The sequence below is a fragment of the Xenia sp. Carnegie-2017 genome, unplaced genomic scaffold (assembly GCF_021976095.1).
Source record: "Xenia sp. Carnegie-2017 unplaced genomic scaffold, XeniaSp_v1 HiC_scaffold_24, whole genome shotgun sequence".
NCBI lineage: Eukaryota > Metazoa > Cnidaria > Anthozoa > Malacalcyonacea > Xeniidae > Xenia > Xenia sp. Carnegie-2017.
In genome coordinates this window covers 2,886,536-2,908,872 of record NW_025813487.1, presented here as the reverse complement: position 1 = coordinate 2,908,872, position 22,337 = coordinate 2,886,536, and the positions used below count along the sequence as shown (strand labels likewise).

General features: G+C 32.4%; 2 protein-coding genes and 2 long non-coding RNA genes across 4 annotated transcripts in view; all 4 read left to right on the top strand.

Annotated features, from left to right (window-relative positions):
- The first annotated feature begins 5,123 nt into the window (after positions 1-5,123).
- LOC124451949 (brefeldin A-inhibited guanine nucleotide-exchange protein 1-like) lies at positions 5,124-7,009 on the top strand. The gene is made up of 5 exons (XM_047002549.1): positions 5,124-5,374; positions 5,752-5,791; positions 5,998-6,136; positions 6,469-6,615; positions 6,866-7,009. The coding sequence occupies exons 1-5, from the start codon at positions 5,251-5,253 to the stop codon at positions 7,007-7,009; spliced, it is 594 nt and encodes a 197-aa protein (XP_046858505.1). The 5' UTR covers positions 5,124-5,250.
- Positions 7,010-10,067: 3,058 nt separating this feature from the next.
- Positions 10,068-11,818, top strand: LOC124451532 (brefeldin A-inhibited guanine nucleotide-exchange protein 1-like). The gene is made up of 3 exons (XM_047002192.1): positions 10,068-10,193; positions 10,381-11,092; positions 11,561-11,818. Exons 2-3 carry the CDS (start codon positions 10,443-10,445, stop codon positions 11,781-11,783), a joined length of 873 nt encoding a protein of 290 aa, XP_046858148.1. The 5' UTR covers positions 10,068-10,193; positions 10,381-10,442; the 3' UTR covers positions 11,784-11,818.
- Positions 11,819-13,113: 1,295 nt separating this feature from the next.
- The window catches only part of LOC124451546, a 31,072-nt gene continuing 21,848 nt past the window's right edge, over positions 13,114-22,337 (top strand). The window contains exon 1 of the long non-coding RNA XR_006950505.1: positions 13,114-13,548. This is a non-coding gene — a long non-coding RNA (uncharacterized LOC124451546). The remainder of the gene's footprint in view (positions 13,549-22,337) is intronic.
- Positions 20,955-22,314, top strand: LOC124451578. The gene is made up of 3 exons (XR_006950546.1): positions 20,955-20,983; positions 21,063-21,144; positions 22,285-22,314. It is a non-coding gene; the product is annotated as an uncharacterized LOC124451578 (long non-coding RNA).

Below are 22,337 nucleotides of genomic sequence, written 5' to 3'. Positions count from 1 at the left end.
TACTGTTATGGTGATGTTATGCTACTGTTTTCAACATTTTTATTGTCTTTTTTACCATTCAGGCATGTATATGCATATAAAACTTTCTACACATTCTTGTTATTGAAAATATCAAACCTAAATTATTTATTCTGAGCAAAATATTTAATTTGTGCTTGTAACATGTGTCAATTTCTGACTGATTTTTGTAATATGCCTGTTCTATTACAATACATCCATAGATCGAGTATGATATCGCTGTATTTGCCACACGAACTAAGCCACACTATCGCAGATTGTCCTGTGATACGATATTTAGATGTGTAAATTCCAGTACTTAAGCCTTAGTCGCTGCTGATGCTTTCAAATCGAGCCACACTTGAAATCAATTTTACGGCGATGTATTGGCGTATTTTGCAATTTTTTCTTACAAACTATAGTCACAATGATTTATTTCATAAATAGTGCAAAAATGTTGATGCAACCTCCGCGATTTGCTAATAATTGCGAGATATTAACTTGGACCACATATTTTCTAACTTGCAGCTAAATCGAGAGATCGGAGCACAGACGCCATATTGAAATTTGTCACGTGAAACGTGTGAACCATAGATATAGTAGGTCCTACTATATCTATGGTGTAAACTGAAAGATAAATATTAAATGTCACCATCGTTACGCGCGCGAATTGTTTTATCGTCTTGCCGCGAAATACGATTTTACCTCTTTGTAAAAACATCATCGTATGCGCATTGTCAACTTTCTTGTTCTCCTTCCATTGTATTGCTCTATAATAAAGCTAAATATCTTAACGTTTTAAGTTCTTTATTATTCGTGAAAAGCGGTATGTGGAATAACAATACGAAGGTATTGCAAGTTTAATTGCTTCATCACACTAAGCATATGCACATACATTAACTGAATTGCAAACACTACTTTCGCTGCAGAGTATGTCAGAATACATGAAACTACTTGACAACTGCCGTATTGGCAATATTTTGGAAATAATTGGTAATAATTATATAAATATCAGCAGTGTTGTTATTATAGTATTTTAAATTTATAATAAGCTTCTAAACATAAACATATTCTGACTTACCCCAGAACTTCCACTGCATTGCACTACATGCAAATTTTATGCAGTTATTTAGGTTATTTATTTCAGACCTTTGCAGTGCAATGGGGTTGGGGGGTGCAAGCAACGTGAATATAGGCCCTGACATGACATAGGATTAAAGTCTTGCATTAAAAATTCATAATATTGAAATGGTAAGTTAGTTTTGTTAATTATATGTACATAATTTATTTGGAGGTTTTGTCTCTCAAAAAAGCTTCAAAAAAAGATAGAGCCCGTACTGAGCAAGCTAACTAGAGGTCAGGCTTTTGAGTCTTTGTTGCCAAAGATTGAGAAATGGTTTACCAAAGGTGTAAATTGCAGTACAGATGATGATTCAGTTGTTGATCCTTGCCATGTAACATCTATGCCAAGTATGGACCAGTTGCAACAATGGAGAAAAATAGTTGAGGCATCAAGTACAAGCAAAGGAGCATGTATCAACACATCACAAAGAAGGTGAGATATCAATTGCATCACCAATCTGCAGAAATTTCACACCTTAAAAAGCATACAAATAGAAGTCGAAGAGGAAATTGCCTGGTTTTCACAACCATTGAACAAACCAGACAGGGTGGTGAAACATCCATCAGCTGCTTCAATTACAGCCTTTCAGAAGCTTTTGTACAGAACCCCATATAGTGAGATTATGAAAGAACGAGAATTGTCATCCAATGAGATGTCCAGGTTATGTGTTGACAGATGGGTGTCAAGTGACCACATATGCTGGTTGACAACAAACCTAAACAAAAAGAAAACAGATACATATTATGTGTACCTCAATGGAACAAAACCACCCACAACAGCCCAACACCATGATAAAGATGAATTCATTTCAAAATTCTGTTTTGCCATAAATGTTGGTAAAAAAAGCAATGGCAACACATTCCTTGGAGATGATTTGCACCCCGGAAACTATTGGGTACTTTGCTATACTAATGACAAAAACATTACATATTCATTAGGCTGGCAATTTCCGAACACTCTTCTACACATTTTAGATAAATTCATCAAGGCACATAATATTTGCGACAGCATAGCCAACTACTCAGTAACAATGACACATGATCCTGATAGCAGATGCCGGGTTAGAGGAGGACACAAGTGCACAGACAATTGTTCGAAAGCATATCCATTCCAAACATACAGGTTGTATCTTAAGAAATTTGGCAATTCTTAAAATTTCAATGTCTGATCAGTAGTGCTAATCCCAGGGGTGTGTAAACAAGTACAATCAAATTCATGCATGTGTGCGTGTAATATCACCTCTAGTTGACAATGTTTTACGCATTAAAAAGCTTAGAATAATGATCAGGCATTGGAATTACAACAATAGATCAATTTTCCCTGAATAATACAATTGATATTTAAATTGGCATCCACACCTCGAATGAAAATTAGCAGCTGGGAGGTGCCACACATGTCTGTTGACTCATCCATTGCCACAGAAAAATGCACAAAATTCTTAGCATGGCTGGCAATTTGCTCCATTAGGTTTGTGCTCATGTCTCCAATTCGCCGGGCAACAGTATTGGCACCCAATGTTATAGTTTTAATAACATTAGATTTTTCCGGACAAAGTTCATCCACAATCTCTAGCAAACAGTTTTTTACTATCTCACCATCTGTAAAAGGCTTGCCATTTTTAGCGAGAATATAAGCCACTTTAAAACTAGCCCTCGTTATCAACTCATTTTGTTTTGATGCTTTTGTGCAAATTGATCTTTGAGAATTAATGGACTGCTTTAACTTTTTAAATTTCTCTTCACGTATATTTCCTTCAAACCGTGAGAAGGTTCGCTGGTGTTTGCTTTGGTAATGGCGGCGCAAATTGTATTCCTTCAATACTGCAACACTCTCATGACAGATGACACACAATGCTTGAATATTTCCTCTTAACTTATATAATATGACACATAGAATATTTCCTCTTAACTTATTTAATTTAAAATCTATTCTCAAAAATATTTTTGTTGGAATAGCTTATAAAGTCTATTTGTGCATTGTATTGAACTTTATTCACAGGCGAAGAATTATTATTAGAAAACATTTCTTTGAGTCATCATAGTTAGTAGCCATGTAATCCAGCAACTGTCTTCTCTGCTTGTGACATTTTATATTCACAGCTATACACAAAACCCTTTTTTGTTCTTAATTTTGCCTTGCAAAAACTGAGTTATAAAAACTGCTGGGTATATTTGTTAATGAGCCTTAGCTATGAAACTTTTATTTATGCCTTTGTGATTTATTAGCCTATCTTTGTCTAAAGCTTGGGAGTTTTATTCATTTTTTTCTACTTTTTAAGTCATCAAACAGTAGCTAGATCTTTATTGGCAGGCAAGATTGTATGTACATATTTAAAATGTACAAATAAAAATTTTACATAGGAAATACTTTATGAAATATCAATAAAACCCACTAATTGACTGTCATGTATATTTTCTTCTTGTATAATAAACAATATGCAATGGATAATGTATATATATCTAGCAACATGGACCTTCACCATGCATGCTGATGAAATGTTTTATGTATTTAAGAAACTAACATCATTGTATCTCATGCAGCTGATACACAAAAGAGTAGTCATGAATAAAAACTGCTGTAAAGGTCATGTATCTATATGTATTATCATTGGTGTCACGCTGATATCAGCGTTGTAGTTGCGTGAAAGGTACGAGTGATTGTAGTCTGGTCAGCTGCCTTCACTATAATTTAAGTAACCAGGATGTTCCACTTCGTGGAACCCTCATATGTCGAAATCGACGGAGTCCATTATTATCATTGGTATACTTAGAACAACATTTATACTGTAGTACCTATTTGTTTTAACATAATCTAGCTTATTTTCCATAGAGCAAAGAGTTTATATGATGCATATGATATTCAATCAAGCAAAATGCATAGGGAAAAACCCGCAATTTGAATATTTGATACATCCAAGGCTATAGGATTCATTGCTCGAATAACATTCTTTGTTTTTCTTGTCATTGAATGAATTGTACGTATTTGTAAGACAATGTCAGCGAGTTATGTGCACTAATCTTAAAGAAGTAGCTCTATCTCAATTGAGAGTCTCGCTTATGAGTTGCAAAGAGCTACCGGACGCAAAAAAGACAATACAAAATGCAATTGCTCTTGTGTAAAAAAGGATTTGTTGCGTGGATAAATTGTTGGCTGTTTTTCGTCAGCAAAACTTGGGATGTTTACAGCACTGACGAATGTAGTACATTGTCCATAAAGCTCTTATTCTAAAAGCCTTTGCCATGGAAGATACATATGTGATTAAAAACTCAAGGTAAAACCTTTTTGATCAACAACATCTCGCCCATAATTGTCTTTGAGAAGCTAAGCCGCCATATTTAACTGTTTTTTTAAAAGTTAACTATGCTCCATAGCATAGTTAACTTTAACTACCTTTTAACTGCATTTAGCGCTAACTACTTTTTTATACAACCGACTTAACCGAGTGGTTAAATTTAACTACTTTTTTACTGCAAAAAGTGTAGTTGAAAAGTAGTTAAGAGCTTTATACAACCGGCCCCAGCTTTTTAAATTTCACAATGTGCTTGAAACGGAAGTAGGAAGTTGGGACAAAAATTGACGTAAGCCACTCTTGCTTGTTGGCTTGCGTCATAACGTGAACTTTGTGCACAAAGTTTAATTTGTTGAAAAATATTATTTTTTTTCTTACGTGTCTCTGCGGGCCGGATTGAAAGGCCCAGCGGGCCGCATCTGGCCCGCGGGCCGTAGTTTGGAGACCCCTGGCATAATGTATTGTGAATTTCAGACGATTTTTATTGTTTAAAAAATCACTTCTTTTAACACTCGCAGCGAGTGCACATAGAAAACGGACAAACCATGAGTAAGATTCTGATGGCCAAAATGAGTCGGGTTGTCAATTCTCAATTCTCATCGTCAAAATGTTGTCAAAATGAAGACGACCACAACATTAGTTATTCAGAATTTTAAAGTTTTGGTTTTTCTCGACCCAATCCTCAACCATTCACAATTGCTCCGCATACTTCCTTATAGTCACGTGATTAAATGGAATGAAACATGGAAAGATGGCGGAATTCCAGTGGAATAGTAATTCATAGAGATGTCTTAGTAAGATTTTATTTTCATTCCTTTTGAACTTTTCAAATCGTTCAGTCATGCAGAAGAACGTGAAAACAAAGAACGTGTTCCTATCTGGTGCTTTACAAAGAATTCTACTCGATAAAGAAACAAAAAAGTCTCATCATTCACAACTAAAGAAAGCTTGCGAAACGGCTTTAGGTATAAATCCATAAGTAATGATTGTAGTTATTGCTGATGTATTTAGATTCTACTTGCTCTATGTTTTTATGCATTGTCAACCAGTTTCTGCATTCGCTATCAACAAAACATTAAGTGTAGTAATCCCTCATTCAGGATGTCAACGAACGCTGTCGATAGTATCTTTAAAATTGCTCAATGTATGATTTGTACTTTTTTATACGTGACAAACAGTTATTTTTTAGTGTCAATCGCTTTTTCATGTTCTTCTGTTTGAGTTATATGTATATATGTTTCTGGAGAAATGTATGTCAACGTGTGCAATGAATATAATGTACTGCTGTGTTCAGGAATGTTGCTTTACAAAATGATCGCTTTATGATTTTGATCTATTCTAGAGGAAATAAACGCTGTTCAAGGAAATGAAAAATCTACAGGGTAAGTTTAATTATGTAAAGTTGTCCAATTTTCTTTCCAACTTTCCAATTTTAACATGACCAAAATGAGTTATTAACCTTGAATCTTAATTATTTCACAGTTATATCCAGACTACGCATGCGCACAGATTTGCTAAGTTTTATTGTTCAAAAGTTAGATTTATAAACCAGAATGTTGGTTTGATTTATTTATAATAAAATCTTCAGGAATGTTTCTTCTGCAACTCTACCTCCACTACCTGGTCAGCAAACATTCATTACAGCAGATCAATATTTTCTTCCTTTTGAGTTGGCTTGTCAAACAAAATGTGCCAGGATTGTCACCATTGCACTTGACTGTATACAAGTAAGTTGAATTTTTTTGATGTGTTAGGACACTTGGAGTCTTTAGTTGTAAGAAATAGATATAATATTGTAAACTCTTTCATCGCATTGTTATTAAGTTATTGCAATTTGATAGCACAAAATTAGTTCCTGCGGTATTTTCTTTTGTTAGTTACCTCCTAAATTTCTCCTAGAAATTGTCAATATTGCTATCCTTATGTATCAACAGTACTCATCCCCAAGCCTCACAACTTCACTTGTGTCTTTTCACCACCATTTTGTATTCCTTCACAAATCTAGGTCATGTATTTTGCTTCTATAAATTGGAGTATTTCAAACATTCTTTTTTTATAGAAACTCATTGCTTATGGTCATATTGTTGGCGATACACCAGACTCCATTGAACCAGAGAGGCGTTTAATTGACAGAATTATCGAGACTATTTGTACTTGCTTTACCAGTATAAATACTGATGTAAATGTTCAAATACAAATTATAAAGGTATTTATAAAAAGTAATGTCAAACTGTTAAAGTATTTAATGAGAGAAATGATATATCCTTGAGGAATTTAAAGAGGGTAATGACATATGTATCCCTATGTTTTTTACATTTTATGTGCCATGAGTTTTTTAAATATCACATTGAATAATTGGATTCCAACAAGATTTAAAAAGTCTATGTGTTAACTGTGAACAGTTGAAAATGATCTTATTTTTATAATGTGTATATTTTTATTATCTATATTTACAGGCTCTTCTAACAGCTGTTACATCAAGTACTTGTGAAGTTCATGAAGGAACTTTACTTCAAGCAGTTAGAACAGTTTACAACATTTGCCTTGCCAGTAAAAGTCTTATTAGTCAAACAACAGCAAAGGCAACACTGACCAAATGATAAGTCTTGTGTTTCAGAGAATGGAAAGTCAAGCTGTAAGTTTTGTTTTGATGAACATAATATTTTGTATCATATTGTACATCAATAGACATGTCAATGTTGATAATATTGTATCATATTGTACATCAATAGAGATGTCAATGTTGATAATATTGTATCATATTGTACATCAATAGACATGTCAATGTTGATAATATTGTATCATATTGTACATCAATAGACATGTCAATGTTGATAATATTGTATCATATTGTACATCAATAGACATGTCAATGTTGATAATATTGTATCATATTGTACATCAATAGACATGTCAATGTTGATAATATTGTATCATATTGTACATCAATAGACATGTCAATGTTGATAATATTGTATCATATTGTACATCAATAGACATGTCAATGTTGATAATATATCATATTGTACATCAATAGAGATGTCAATGTTGATAATATTGTATCATATTGTACATCAATAGACATGTCAATGTTGATAATATTGTATCATATTGTACATCAATAGACATGTCAATGTTGATAATATTGCATCATATTGTACATCAATAGACATGTCAATGTTGATAATATTGTATCATATTGTACATCAATAGACATGTCAATGTTGATAATATTGTATCATATTGTACATCAATAGACATGTCAATGTTGATAATATTGTATCATATTGTACATCAATAGACATGTCAATGTTGATAATATTGTAACATATTGTACATCAATAGACATGTCAATGTTGATAATATTGTACCATATTGTACGTCAATAGACATGTCAATGTTGATCATATTGTACATCAATAGACATGTCAATGTTGATAATATTGTATCATATTGTACATCAATAGACATGTCAATGTTGATAATATTGTATCATATTGTACATCAATAGACATGTCAATGTTGATAATATTGTATCATATTGTACATCAATAGACATGTCGATGTTGATTATATTATATCATATTGTACATCAATAGACATGTCAATGTTGATAACATTGTATCATATTGTACATCAATAGACATGTCAATGTTGATAATATTGTATCATATTGTACATCAATAGACATGTCAATGTTGATAATATTGTATCATATTGTACATCAATAGACATGTCAATGTTGATAATATTGTATCATATTGTACATCAATAGACATGTCAATGTTGATAATATTGTATCATATTGTACATCAATAGACATGTCAATGTTGATAATATTGTATCATATTGTACATCAATAGACATGCCAATAATATTGTATCATATTGTACATCAATAGACATGTCAATGTTGATAATATTGTATCATATTGTACATCAATAGACATGTCAATGTTGATAATATTGTATCATATTGTACATCAATAGACATGTCAATGTTGATAATATTGTATCATATTGTACATCAATAGACATGTCAATGTTGATAATATTGTATCATATTGTACATCAATAGACATGTCAATGTTGATAATATTGTATCATATTGTACATCAATAGACATGTCAATGTTGATAATATTGTATCATATTGTACATCAATAGACATGTCAATGTTGATAATATTGTATCATATTGTACATCAATAGACATGTCAATGTTGATAATATTGTATCATATTGTACATCAATAGACATGTCAATGTTGATAATATTGTATCATATTGTACATCAATAGACATGTCAGTGTTGATAATATTGTATCATATTGTACATCAATAGACATGTCAATGTTGATAATATTGTATCATATTGTACATCAATAGACATGTCAATGTTGATAATATTGTATCATATTGTACATCAATAGACATGTCAATGTTGATAATATTGTATCATATTGTACATCAATATGTCAATGTTGATAATATTGTATCATATTGTACATCAATAGACATGTCAATGTTGATAATATTGTATCATATTGTACATCAATAGACATGTCAATGTTGATAATATTGTATCATATTGTACATCAATAGACATGTCAATGTTGATAATATTGTATCATATTGTACATCAATAGACATGTCAATGTTGATAATATTGTATCATATTGTACATCAATAGACATGTCAATGTTGATAATATTGTATCATATTGTACATCAATAGACATGTCAATGTTGATAATATTGTATCATATTGTACATCAATAGACATGTCAATGTTGATAATATTGTATCATATTGTACATCAATAGACATGTCAATGTTGATAATATTGTATCATATTGTACATCAATAGACATGTCAATGATAATATTGTATCATATTGTACATCAATAGACATGTCAATGTTGATAATATTGTATCATATTGTACATCAATAGACATGTCAATGTTGATAATATTGTATCATATTGTACATCAATAGACATGTCAGTGTTGATAATATTGTATCATATTGTACATCAATAGACATGTCAATGTTGATAATATTGTATCATATTGTACATCAATAGACATGTCAATGTTGATAATATTGTATCATATTGTACATCAATAGACATGTCAATGTTGATAATATTGTATCATATTGTACATCAATAGACATGTCAATGTTGATATTGTATCATATTGTACATCAATAGACATGTCAATGTTGATAATATTGTATCATATTGTACATCAATAGACATTTCAATGTTGATAATATTGTATCATATTGTACATCAATAGACATGTCATGTTGATTGATCATATTGTACATCAATAGACATGTCAATGTTGATAATATTGTATCATATTGTACATCAATAGACATGTCAATGTTGATAATATTGTATCATATTGTACATCAATAGACATGTCAATGTGATAATATTGTATCATATTGTACATCAATAGACATGTCAATGTTGATAATATTGTATCATATTGTACATCAATAGACATGTCAATGTTGATAATATTGTATCATATTGTACATCAATAGACATGTCAATGTTGATAATATTGTATCATATTGTACATCAATAGAGATGTCAATGTTCATAATATTGCATCATATTGTATATCAATAGACTGAAAATGAAATGAAGAAAAGGATGATAGCAATAATTTTAAATCAGAAGAAATCAGCAAAAAGGAGGAGAAAACTGACATCAATCCTTTACCAAATGGTGAAATCCATCATGGCGATGATAAAGTTGAAGGTGTGAACGGTAAGAAAGAAATTCTACTTGTTTTGGAAATTTGAACCTCCCCCCTGAAATTGTCTGAGAAGATAATCAACCACCCTGTGCAAAAAAAAATTGTCTACGTATTTCTTTTGTTTTCAAAAACCGGCTTTACGACGATATTGCTGACCAATCCTTATTTTTCAATATTTTTGATGGCTTTCATTTACAGATAGCGAAGTCTCCGTTTCTTCCACGGAAGTTAAAGATAAGGATGTTAATGATACAGTTATCATGAATGAAGAATCAATGGTTGAAGAGAAGAGTGTAAAAGATGTTGTTGATGGTGTCAGTGATGCTGTGAACGATGACACAAAACAAGATTTAGTCGAAACAACAGTTGACACTAATGTCTCGGAGTCTGTTGATAAAGAACAGCATTTAAATGACTCAGACGCGTTGAACAATGCTGCTGTAGATGACTTGCCTTCTAAGACTTTTTCAAATGACAATACAAAAGACAATATAGGTGAAGAAAGTGAAGAATCAGTGAAGATTGCCAAAGAAAAACATCTCGATGGAAGTTCAAATGTTAATGACGAGTCCGTTAATGGCGATTCCCCATGTGTGACCCAGGTACAAGATGTTAGTGATCCATCTGAAACCAAAGTAATCCCACCAAATAGCGTTGATGTTGATTCAGAAGCAAAGACAAATAACTCGACAACTGGCGAAGTTTCAGAGCCCAAGGAGGATGATGGGAATGAAACTGCACGAAGTTCCGTCTCCGAGTCTCAGTCTGATATGCCCAGCGAGACGTCAAGTGAAGGCAAGCCACCTCAACAAATATTTTCTCATATCACCCAGAAGGATGCATTCTTAGTGTTTAGGTCCTTGTGTAAACTATCAATGAAACCGCTTGCGGAAGGACCGTTGGATCCCAAGTAAGTTAGCTACAGTTTTTTGAGATGTATGTTGATAATGTATGAAACTCTCATTGATCATAAGTCACTTCAAAAAAGTGGTTTGTGCTAATTTATATTGTACTATCAGTTCATGTCATCATGAATATCTTTACTACAGAAACTTTGACTTTTTTTTGATTCTAAGATACATGTATCAAACTGCTCGTTTATATCTTCTTTATCCAATATTACTTCAGAAGGAAACCTAAATCAAACAAACTTTATTTATACTATAGATATCTCTAACTAAGATCATAACTGTTCTTAAAGATCATGCAGTAAAGGTCATCTCTTATTGATATAACTTTATGTACTACATAAACAAATTGAACTCAACTAAATTGACCTGACATATAAAAGAAAGCTCTATCAGTACTTTTTTAAAGTAAGATTTTAGCATTAGCTTTTAAGATTTACTCGCGATAAAAAACCTTTCATTATTTTCAGATCGCATGAGCTCAGATCTAAAATTCTCTCACTGGAGTTGCTGTTAACTTGTCTACAAAGTGCCGGACCTGTTTTCCGTACTCATCCAATGTTTATCAACGCTATAAAACAATATTTATGCGTCGCATTATCAAAGAATGGCGTCTCATCTGTTCCTGCTGTGTTTGAACTATCGTTGGCAATCTTAAATTATAAAATAAACACAATGAAACGCGTGCGTTGATTGTTCTAGAGCTGAGTTTGCATTAGCCAGTGCAAAGTACATCTGAGCTCAACCAATCAAATCAATCGAAACAATAAATCAGTCAAAGAGAATTTGCAAATTGATCATGAATACATTTTAGAGAAAAAATGGAAGCGTTTGTCTTTTTCACATTATTGTTAATGAATAAAAGAAATAAAAGATGTTTTCGTGTTTCCACTGCCTTATGCAAACCTTGGAGAGGTTTGTGAGAACCTCGAGCACGTGCAACCCTCGACCTTTGGTCTCGGGCTTGCACTGATCATCTCTTATGTTCTCCCAAATGTCTCCTCGGTTTGCATAATCCTGTGCAAACACAGTAAACATCTTTTATTTCTTAATTGAAACATTGAAACGTTTTATAACAACGTGCAATGCACGAGATAGTTTGTAAATGTTTGTTTTGACGTCAAACTCAAACTAAGATTTTACGGATAATAATGTAGCACAGTTCTCATCCTTTGGATCAAAATTTTTAAAAAGAATTACATAATATATAATATAAATATATTTAATTTTTCAAGTGTTTTTTATCAGAAATCACCCGTAACTTGTTTACTAAATGTATGGAATTAAAGTGCTTTTACATGCTTAAACTGCGAAATTTGTCGGTGTTAAAAATAACCAGGAATTTTTTATTATAGCTGTGTGCCGTCGTTTTTTTATATATTCACCCTTCCATGAGCGAAACTAGAACGTTAATTTGGGGTATATATTCATATGTTCAGCTTTGCCCTGCTGATTTCTTTTGTTTGCGATGTTAATTTCAACAGAAGTCAGCAGGGCAGAGCTGAATATATGAATATTTACCCCCCGCCTCCAATTACGTTCTAGTTTTGCTCCTGACGCTATCAGTATGTTATTTGAGAACTTAAATGTCGTTGTTAAGAAATCATCGTAAAAACGAGAAAATTGATTTTATTTTTATGCCTTACTACAATACAACATATCTACATGCACTTTATCATTTAAATAAAGCAAACATGTTGGAATATTTAGACAAAAAATACATTTAATTGAGTAATTGTATATCGTTTATGATTAAGTTGAAAACAGCAAAAACCATTCATTTTATTGTGAATTTGCATTCTGAAATGAATGACTAAAGTATATAACCTACGATGTTCACTTTTGATTTTATTTTAATATCTTGTGTTATGTTTACATACTACGAGGCTGTGGCTTAAAGCAAGATCAATCAATGGCTTAGTCATCCTACTAGTTATGGTATTGCATAATGTATTGTGAATTTCAGACGATTTTTCTTGTTTAAAAAAATCACTTCTTTTAACACTCGCAGCGAGTGCACATAGAAAACGGACAAACCATGAGTCTGATTCTGATGGCCAAAATGAGTCGGGCTGTCAATTCTCAATTCTCATCGTCAAAATGTGGTCAAAATAAAGACGACCACAACATTTGTTATTCAGAATTTTAAAGTTTTGGTTTTTCTCGACCCAATCCTCCACCATTCACAGTTGCTCCGCATACTTTCTTATAGTCACGTGATTAAATGGAATGAAACATGGAAAGATGGCGGAATTCCAGTGGAATAGTAATTCATAGAGATGCCTTAGTAAGGTTTTATTTTCATTCCTTTTGAACTTTTTAAATCATTCAGTCATGCAGAAGAACGTGAAAACAAAGAACGTGTTCCTATCTGGTGCTTTACAAAGAATTCTTCTCGATAAAGAAACAAAAAAGTCTCATCATTCACAACTAAAGAAAGCTTGCGAAACGGCTTTAGGTATAAATCCATAAGTAATGATTGTAGTTATTGCTGATGTATTTGGATTCTATTTGCTCTATGTTTTTATGCATTTTCAACCAGTTTCTGCATTTGCTATCAACAAAACATTAAGTGTAGTAATCCCTCATTCAGGATGTCAACGAACGCTGTCGATAGTATCTTTAAAATTGCTCAATTGTTGTGGCAAACAGTTATTTTTAGTGTCAATCGCTGGTTCATATTCTTCTTGAGTTATATGGAAATAAACGCTGTTCAAGGAAATGAAAAATCTACAGGGTAAGTTTTATTATGTAAAGTTGTCCAATTTTTTTCCAATTTTTCAATTTTAACATGACCAAAATGAGTTATTAACCTTGAATCTTAATTAATTGACAGTTATATCCAGACTACGCATGCTCACAAATTTGCTAAGTTTTATTGTTCAATAGTTAGATTTATAAACGAGAATGTTGGTTTTGATTCATTTATAATAAAATCTTCTGGAATGTTTCTTCTGTAACTCTACTTCCACTACCTGGTCAGCAAGCATTCATTACAGCAGATCAATATTTTCTTCCTTTTGAGTTGGCTTGTCAAACAAAATGTGCCAGGATTGTCACCATTGCAGTTGACTGTACACAAGTAAGTTGGTTTTTTTATGTTCAAAATAAACGATTTTAAAACTGCTGCATAAAGATATTATATCTTTTCATTTTTAAATTTTAATTAGTTTTCTTAGACTGAAAAAATCATTACTGACTGATAATCACTTAATTGAAAACAAGACATCTTAGGCCCCGTCCACACGTATCCGGATTCGTTCGTTTCCGCAAATATTTTGTTGCGGTAACGCTTATCGTCCACACGCATCCAGCGAAAACGCCTACTGTAACTGCAAACTTTTGAACGGTCTCCAGATTGGAAACTTTTGAAAACGCATCAAATCCGGACATGTGAGGACATACTGTAACGGAATGATTTCAAAACGATGACGTATATCGATGAAATATAATTTCTACCTACGCACCGCTGCCCTAATCCAATCCACATTTATCATGCGTTATCCTATGCATTAAAATGGCGCCAAAGTCATTTTTTGATTTCAACTGTCCTATTTTCGAGCAATGTTGCGTTTATGCGATTTATTTTTGCCGCCTTAAATTATCTAACGTATTATGGAAAGAGGGAGAGCAGTTTTGATACGGCTCATTTCAATGCCAGTTGTCAGAAATGTGTCCTTAAACATTTTTGTTATTTTATATTCTAAAACGGATCTCAGTAAAAGATCCCCTTCATCATATGTTTACATAAAAGCTTCATTCTTACAACTTTTTTTTTAATATCTTGATGCACTAGCTTTGTCGGATATTTCGACATTTTATAGCCAGTTCATTATTTGTATTAGCTCATGCTCTGTAAGTAATAATTGGGTATTTGTATCGTTTTCGCGGCTACGTGTGGACACACAAAAACGCATCAAATTTGCATACATGTGGACGCGTAAAGTTTTGAATCCGGAACAAAATGTTTGCAGGTACAAATGAGTCTGGATACGTGTAGACAGGACCTTGAATTCACTAACATAAATAATCCTTTGTGTCTTTGACTGTGTTCTAAGACGGTTAGAGCTTAATCACTTGTGTCCTATGGGATAAAGAGACCCTCACATTAAATAGAATTCACTCTATTTAATCCTTGGGACTCTTAATCTCATAGAACACACGTGATTATGCTCTAACCCTTACCACAATGTAAGAATATACAGAAGAGTCACTCGTGTCGGAACCTTTGATGATTTTGTCCTCGCGCATGTCGTGTCGCGCATGGTGGCCGTCATAATTCCAGCCAGATGATTATGGTTTTTGACTTTTTCCAAACCTTTAAATTGATCCGAAGTTATTTCTTACGTCAAAACATACTTGAATTCATTATTCAGTATTGACGTCAGTTAATTTCAATGGTTGGAAACAAGTGAGAAATTCTAATTATCTGGCTGAAATAATGGCCGACATGAGGACGTGTTGTACACCTGGGTGACCCTTCTTTATAATCATTACTCTGTAGCATTGTGCTGTTAGTAGTCACACGAATGTAAACATTGTGAACAGATTTGGCCACATTGTGCCCAAATCTTTCAATCTTTAGTTGTCAATATAAGAGACCACGTCTTGACCACGTTCAACGCGTTTAAATATGAAAATCATTTTGAATCTTACGATTTCTTTTGCGTTTTAATGTCGTTATGCAAATTAACGATGCATGATGTTGTAGAGTAGGTTAGGATTCAGAAGACCTTAATCAATTTAGAAACTAGACTTTAATTTTGACCAAATCTTCATACAATCTTGCAGTCATATCTTGATAAGTTAAGGTTCTGAGAATGGTTTATAGGCGTTCTGATTGACGTCACCAACATCTTCAAGCCCAAAATCAATATTAGCACAGAATCATGACTATACAGAAGGGTCACTCAGGTAGCCAACGTCTCCTTACAACGGCCATTATTCCAGCTATTTGATTAGGGTTTGTTACTGGTTTCCAACCATTAAAATTACATGACATCAATACTTAATAATGAATTCGAGAATATTTTGACTTTAGAAATGACTTTGGATCATTTTGAAGGTTGGGAAAAAGTCGAAAACCCTAATCAACTGGCTGTAATAATGGCGGCTACCATGCACGGCGCAACATGCCAAAGAATAAAAACATCAAAGGTTCCGACACGAGTGAACTTCTGTATATTCTTATTCTGTGATAATATACTGTGAGAATGGTTTAAGGGCGTTCTCATTAACGTCACCAACATCTTCAAGCCAAATTTATAATATTAGCGTTATTTAATAGGCTAAATATGTTTAATTAATAAATAATTGACGTAATATCACAGAAAAATGGTCAATTGTTACTAGCATTTCATATATATTAATGTAGGGAGAGCATAGTTCTTTTGTTTGACAACAATAAGTTTTGTTTTTAAAAATTAGATTTGATAGATACCCAGTAATTTTTCAAGTACAAACAATGTATTTTAACTCTATAGAGGCCGTTGTGCTCACAGGCAACAATCACCAAACAAGATGTAAGAACTTTTGAAAAGGCACGGCTCCCAGAGGGTTAAACAATCATGGAACAAATACATATAATGACATGCTTAACACTATTTATAAAGATATCATCCACTTCAAGCCACATATAAACCACGAGGCGTCATGGAAAGTAGATGTTGTTCATATGAGATGGAACAAGACTTTGCACATTAACGAAAAGTGTAAACATTTGTGATTGTGCAATCAAAACAATATTGTTGTCTTCAACTCTCCTCGATGACAAGTTATTTGAAAGCCACGATGTACAAATATATACTATCAGTATCACATCCTAAATGTTGATACCAGCAGCAAAAATAAATTTGAGAAAAGAAAACCTCTATGAAATGTGTTACACACGTAGCTACTTGTTTCGATATCATTTATGAAAATAGATCCTACGGCTGTAAACTACAAATGTAAGTGACTATCTTGTGAAAATCTTAATTTATTGATGCTACTGATTTCTGGTTTGTTTCTTCAATGTCACATTAGTTATAACAGAACATATGCAATGAATATAAATACGCTAACTTTGCTATCTGTCTCCAATGCACTATGCGGTTGAGTGCATAGAAGTGCAGTTTTCATAGATTAAGGTGTAGACTTGCAATGAACGAGAACCGTAATTGTTTTTTTGCTCGTTTTTCTACGACTCTCTACTATATTTTTAGTAGTAGAATCTTGGGGAAAACAGAACGCCCTTAAATTCTCTCCTAACATTAAAAACATATGACTTCAAGATTCAATGAATATTTGAACAAAATTAAAGTCGAGTTTAAAAATTCATTATCGTCTCATGTATCTTACCCTACAACATCATGCATATTTGCTTTGCATAAGGACATTAAAACGCCAAAAAATTGTAGATTCTAATTAATTTTTTGTTCAAATGCATAGAAGGATTACTTATTGTCTTTGTGAAAGGTGAAAAGCTCCTAAGGGGCCCATTACAAGAAAAAATTTTCGTCATGACGTGATTAAACAAATGTTAACAACGGAAACTTAGTCACTTTAACGTTGTAGAAAGAAAGGGGAATTCTGTCTTTTTCCTGACGAATTACTGAAGTATGAGTTGCATGGAATAATCAACTAGTCTTAATGGTAAGCCTCGTAATATGAAAGCTTTCAATGTAAAATGCTTTCATAACGATGTAAAGCCTTCGATCTTTTGAAACTTGTTGCATCTTTCAAACTTAACCGACTAAAGCTATTCGTGCAATGTTGGTGAATGTTCTACCATTTGGATAGTCAAACAGAAAACATATAACAATTTGCTCATTCTCATTATATCTGATTAAGAATTGAAAAACGCAAAGTAACGTCATATATAGAGTTCTTCATCATGAAATGTCGTATATGTGTTTTACATTTTCTAGCTTATATTTTTAAACCCACATGGATGGAGTTGTGAAAGTCCCTTTACCACCTGTTTCATTCACTTTAATTACACTTACTAGTTTGTCATTACTCATGTGTCATGGTGATTCATGGCCAAAAATGTTCATTTGTAGTTTGGATTCTTTGTGGATGTCAATTGTTTGTTCATATAATGATGATGGGCCCCATTGTTATATGAGCCAACCTGAAGTTGGTCAGCTGTCATTCATAGAAGATCAAATCTACATTAAGCATTCTTTAAGTGATGATATAACTGGGGTATTGAAGTGATTCCTTTTCCTTCACTTGAAGATACCATAAGAGTGCATTGTAAGCAGTAATCTATCGAAATGGCGATTCATAATACCAGTAGCCTCTTTATTGGTTACGTCGATTACTTTGTTCAGTTCATGGAATGGTATAAACGTAATGAATGGACATTGCATAAAGGCATTTGTACGTGTGAACATTAACGTTGAAATGATTGGACTATAATCTACGAAGATGGAAAACAAGCGAGTGGAAAAACATGATCTATGTCTTGTGGTTTGTAAGTTGAGTAGATAAGTGTTAAAATTAACTTATAGCTATGAGTGACTGCATGAGATATTCAAAAATGATCCTGATGGTCTATTTTTATAATTTGAACTATAATCATGAAAAACACCTATATTAGTTAAAAAAAAGTCAATAAAAGATGTCAATTGTTGTGAGAAAATAGCTGGCTTTCAGTCGCTAATTTTACTAATTTTATTAAACGTTTATAAACAAAATTGCAATGCTGCAAGTAGGGTTCATTGAATTTTTAAGATAAAATTGTTACAATAAAATTTCTACGATATACACGTAAAAACTGCGCTGTGAAAAAAGTGAAAGAGACCTACTAAGACGCCTGGATCAGACGGACCAGGACAATGCTTGAAAATCAGGTATTAAAGTTTTGTTCTTTTTTAAAATATATAATTTCTGATTTTATTCATTCATTATGCTGACATTTATAATGTGTTTTTTTTATAGTGTAGCTATGTCTGTAGGCCTAATAACTACACATTGAATGAACGATCAAGTTGGACAGAAGCACAAAGAAACAAGCGTCCTTATTGAAAGATTCTCACTTGCGACTTTCGTTATGCATACTATTAATCAGTATAACGCATTTTTAAATTCAACCGTTAAAAATTTCCGTAAAACTAAATTTTCACAATTGTCAAATTTTCGGACAAAACACACGAGCGAAAGCCAGCTATTAATGAAGGTCTTAATAAAGCAACAGAAATTTTGATCAAATGAAATCTAGTAGACATCGAAAATAATTTGTATGCAAGTCACGACGTCACTTTGGTCATTTCATTTTTCATTGTTATTGGTTGGTGAATGATCAGGTCGAACGTACTGAATGAATTTTTCATATGATTTATGTATGAGCTGCTATTAGTTTTTATGTTTTCGTCTGTTCATTAAAAATTTTGTTAACACTCTGCGCTCTTTCATTTTTTGTTCTCTACTAAAGTTTTCGTTTCTTTTGTTCAAACACAAAATATTTGCGGTGTCAATAAATAGGGTAGTCAGCCGACTTTTTTGTCGCCGCTTTTTTTGTCGCTTTGTGAATTTAAGATACGAGCGACGAAGGTACGATCTGACTACGCTGCATGTTAAAGTAGATCATCGGGATCATTGAAAACAACAAAAATATGAAACATCTTAAAATAACAAAAATTTAAGGAAGTTTTTCTAAATTTTGATCTTTTATTTTATTCGAGGGTTTTTTACCGGATCCACCTGTTTTCCCTCCCATTTTGTTTTGTTTTGGAAAAAATAACAGTGTCCATATTTAGGGCCAAGCAAAGTCATTTATTATAACATTATTTATTATAGCTATCATTAATATTCACGTTTATTTTTTATTCCTTGGCCTTTGGGTATATTTCCCAAAACACTGCGTTTAATAAATATAATGGCATACATTTTGAAAAATAATATGTACGCAAGTTTTCTGCTCAGTCAGATATTCTAAGACAAATTTTTTCAATCTTCTGCATCAACTGACTCAGCGAGAAAATAAAGATGATTTTATACAGTATAGAAGTGTGATTTGCGTACATAATAAAAATTCCATGATCCTTTCACTTCACTAAGGAGTCTTTTTACATAAAATATTGCTTTAAACATGAGCAATGTGACGAATTTTTACATTACTCACGGTAATACGCTTAGCACAATAATATTAGCACACACCATTCGACAATTTTCTACCCTACCATGAAGTGAGATGCTTTATGCCTATACCAAATGCATTCCCAATGATATAGAGAGAAATGATATCACCAAAGATACAGAGATTAATCTTGATAGTAGATTGTTTGAGATTGAGATTTTTTAACTACAATGTTCTTCTCAGCGTCACTGCACAACTGAGACTAGCATTATCTTAATGACTATTTTCACTGCATTCTTTACTGTTGTATCGACAGTGTTCTTTCTCATAGCTAAGTAATTATAAATTCGTAAGTTACAATGGTTTATTTAATAACAAACGTTTTTTATAATATTAAGTGACTTCTGCAGTAATATACATGTATGGACTTTTTGATTAATAAAGTAAAAAAATCCGTTTACAGCTTCAAAAATCGTGTAATAACCATTGACATTTAAATCTTGCCTTAGATCAGTGATCATCTATTCCAGAGTTAACACTTGTGAAACTTTATACGATTTAGCAGTAGTCCTTTAGAATTTGACTAATCTCAATGTTATTTTGTACTCTGCATTAGGTTCTTAATTATGTATTTTTGTTTCTATAACAATTGTTTTTAGTCAGTGATGTATACTTGGTTATATAACTAGAATGTTCTACATAGATGTTATTAATGTTTTATAATACTGTTTGTTGAAGGAAATCCTGACTCGCTCTTCATCTTCGTTCGCTATTTAAAAGTGTTTATGTAACAAAACTTACATGGATAAAAGATTGATGTAACAGTAAGGTATGAATTATGATCATCATTTTTTAAACTGATATTTAAGTGGTCACGTTCTTTATATTAAATCTCTCGTCTTTGTAAGGTATGCAACATGTAAAGAACTAAAGCAAGCATGATATTTTCTACACGGTCGTCATATATGAACTCTTACTGCTAAAACGAAGGTAATTTTTCGAAAGTAAAGCGAGATTCTGAAACTATATTACTAACTTTACATAACAACTTTGCTACTGAAGCATCTTGATAATGTATGACCAAACATTCAAGAGAAATTATATTTAAGTTGATATACCAACTTTCTAACTGTTGACAATAAGCTGCATGGTAAAAGACAGTGAAACCTGTTGAAAAATATGGGGGAGGCAGAATAACATGAGAACGTTTTCTACATGTAGGACGCTGAATTTTTCTTTAAAAACTATACTTGTCGATACGAAATGGGAGATCTGTAAAAATTTATTTAGGGAGGGGCACATGTCCAATCATGCATCACCTCCCTTCTTTGCTGACGCCACTTTTGACTAACCTCTGTGTGTCCAGCAAAATGTTGTTAATTGTATTGAGCAAATTATTCATTTTAAAAGTAAGAACATTTGTAAAATAAGCAAATGTTACACACACGAAGAATGTACTTACACCGCAGTCTTAAGGTTTACTTTTATTGCATCCTTTACTGTTGTACCTACAGTGTCCTTATTGATCATAAGTAATTGTAATTGCGTGCAGTTGATGTTTGCCGTACATTCATAATTTACAATGGTTTATTCAATAAAAAAGGTTTTTTATAATAAGAACTGACTGATGCAAGAATATACATGTATGGAGATTTTGATTAATGAAGGGAAAAATCCATCCACAGTTTCGAAATTCGTGTCGTAATCATTGGCATTCAAATCCTGTTTTAGATAGGTGATTCTCTATTCCTGAGTTAAAACTAGTGAAACTTTATAAGATTTAGCAGTAGTCCTTTGCAATTTGACTAATCTCAATGTTATAATGTATTCTGCATGAGGTTTTTATTTATATATTTTTATTTCAATAACAATTGTTTTTAGTCAGTGATGTATACTTAGTTATATAACTAGAATGTTCTACATAGATATCATTAATGTTTTATAATACTGTTTTTTGAGGGAGAACCTGACTCACTCTTCATCTTTGTTCGTTATTGAAATGTGTTTATGTAACAAAACTTACATGGATAAAAAATTGATGTTACAATAAGATTCGAACTATGATTACCATTTTTAAACTGATATGTATGTGGTCGCGTTTTTTTTATTAAATCTCTTATTTTTTGTTAGGTTTGTGAAATGTAAAGAACTAAAAGAAGCATAATTTTGTCCACGAGGTCGTC

Coding starts and splice junctions, on each gene's coding strand:
- LOC124451949 (XM_047002549.1), top strand. CDS start 5,251: ATGCAGAAGAACGTGAAAACAAAGAACGTGTTCCTATCTGGTGCTTTA. Junction 5,375..5,751: donor AGCTTGCGAAACGGCTTTAG/GTATAAATCCAT, acceptor GATCTATTCTAG/AGGAAATAAACGCTGTTCAA. Junction 6,616..6,865: donor TTCAAATACAAATTATAAAG/GTATTTATAAAA, acceptor CTATATTTACAG/GCTCTTCTAACAGCTGTTAC.
- LOC124451532 (XM_047002192.1), top strand. CDS start 10,443: ATGAATGAAGAATCAATGGTTGAAGAGAAGAGTGTAAAAGATGTTGTT. Junction 11,093..11,560: donor GAAGGACCGTTGGATCCCAA/GTAAGTTAGCTA, acceptor CATTATTTTCAG/ATCGCATGAGCTCAGATCTA.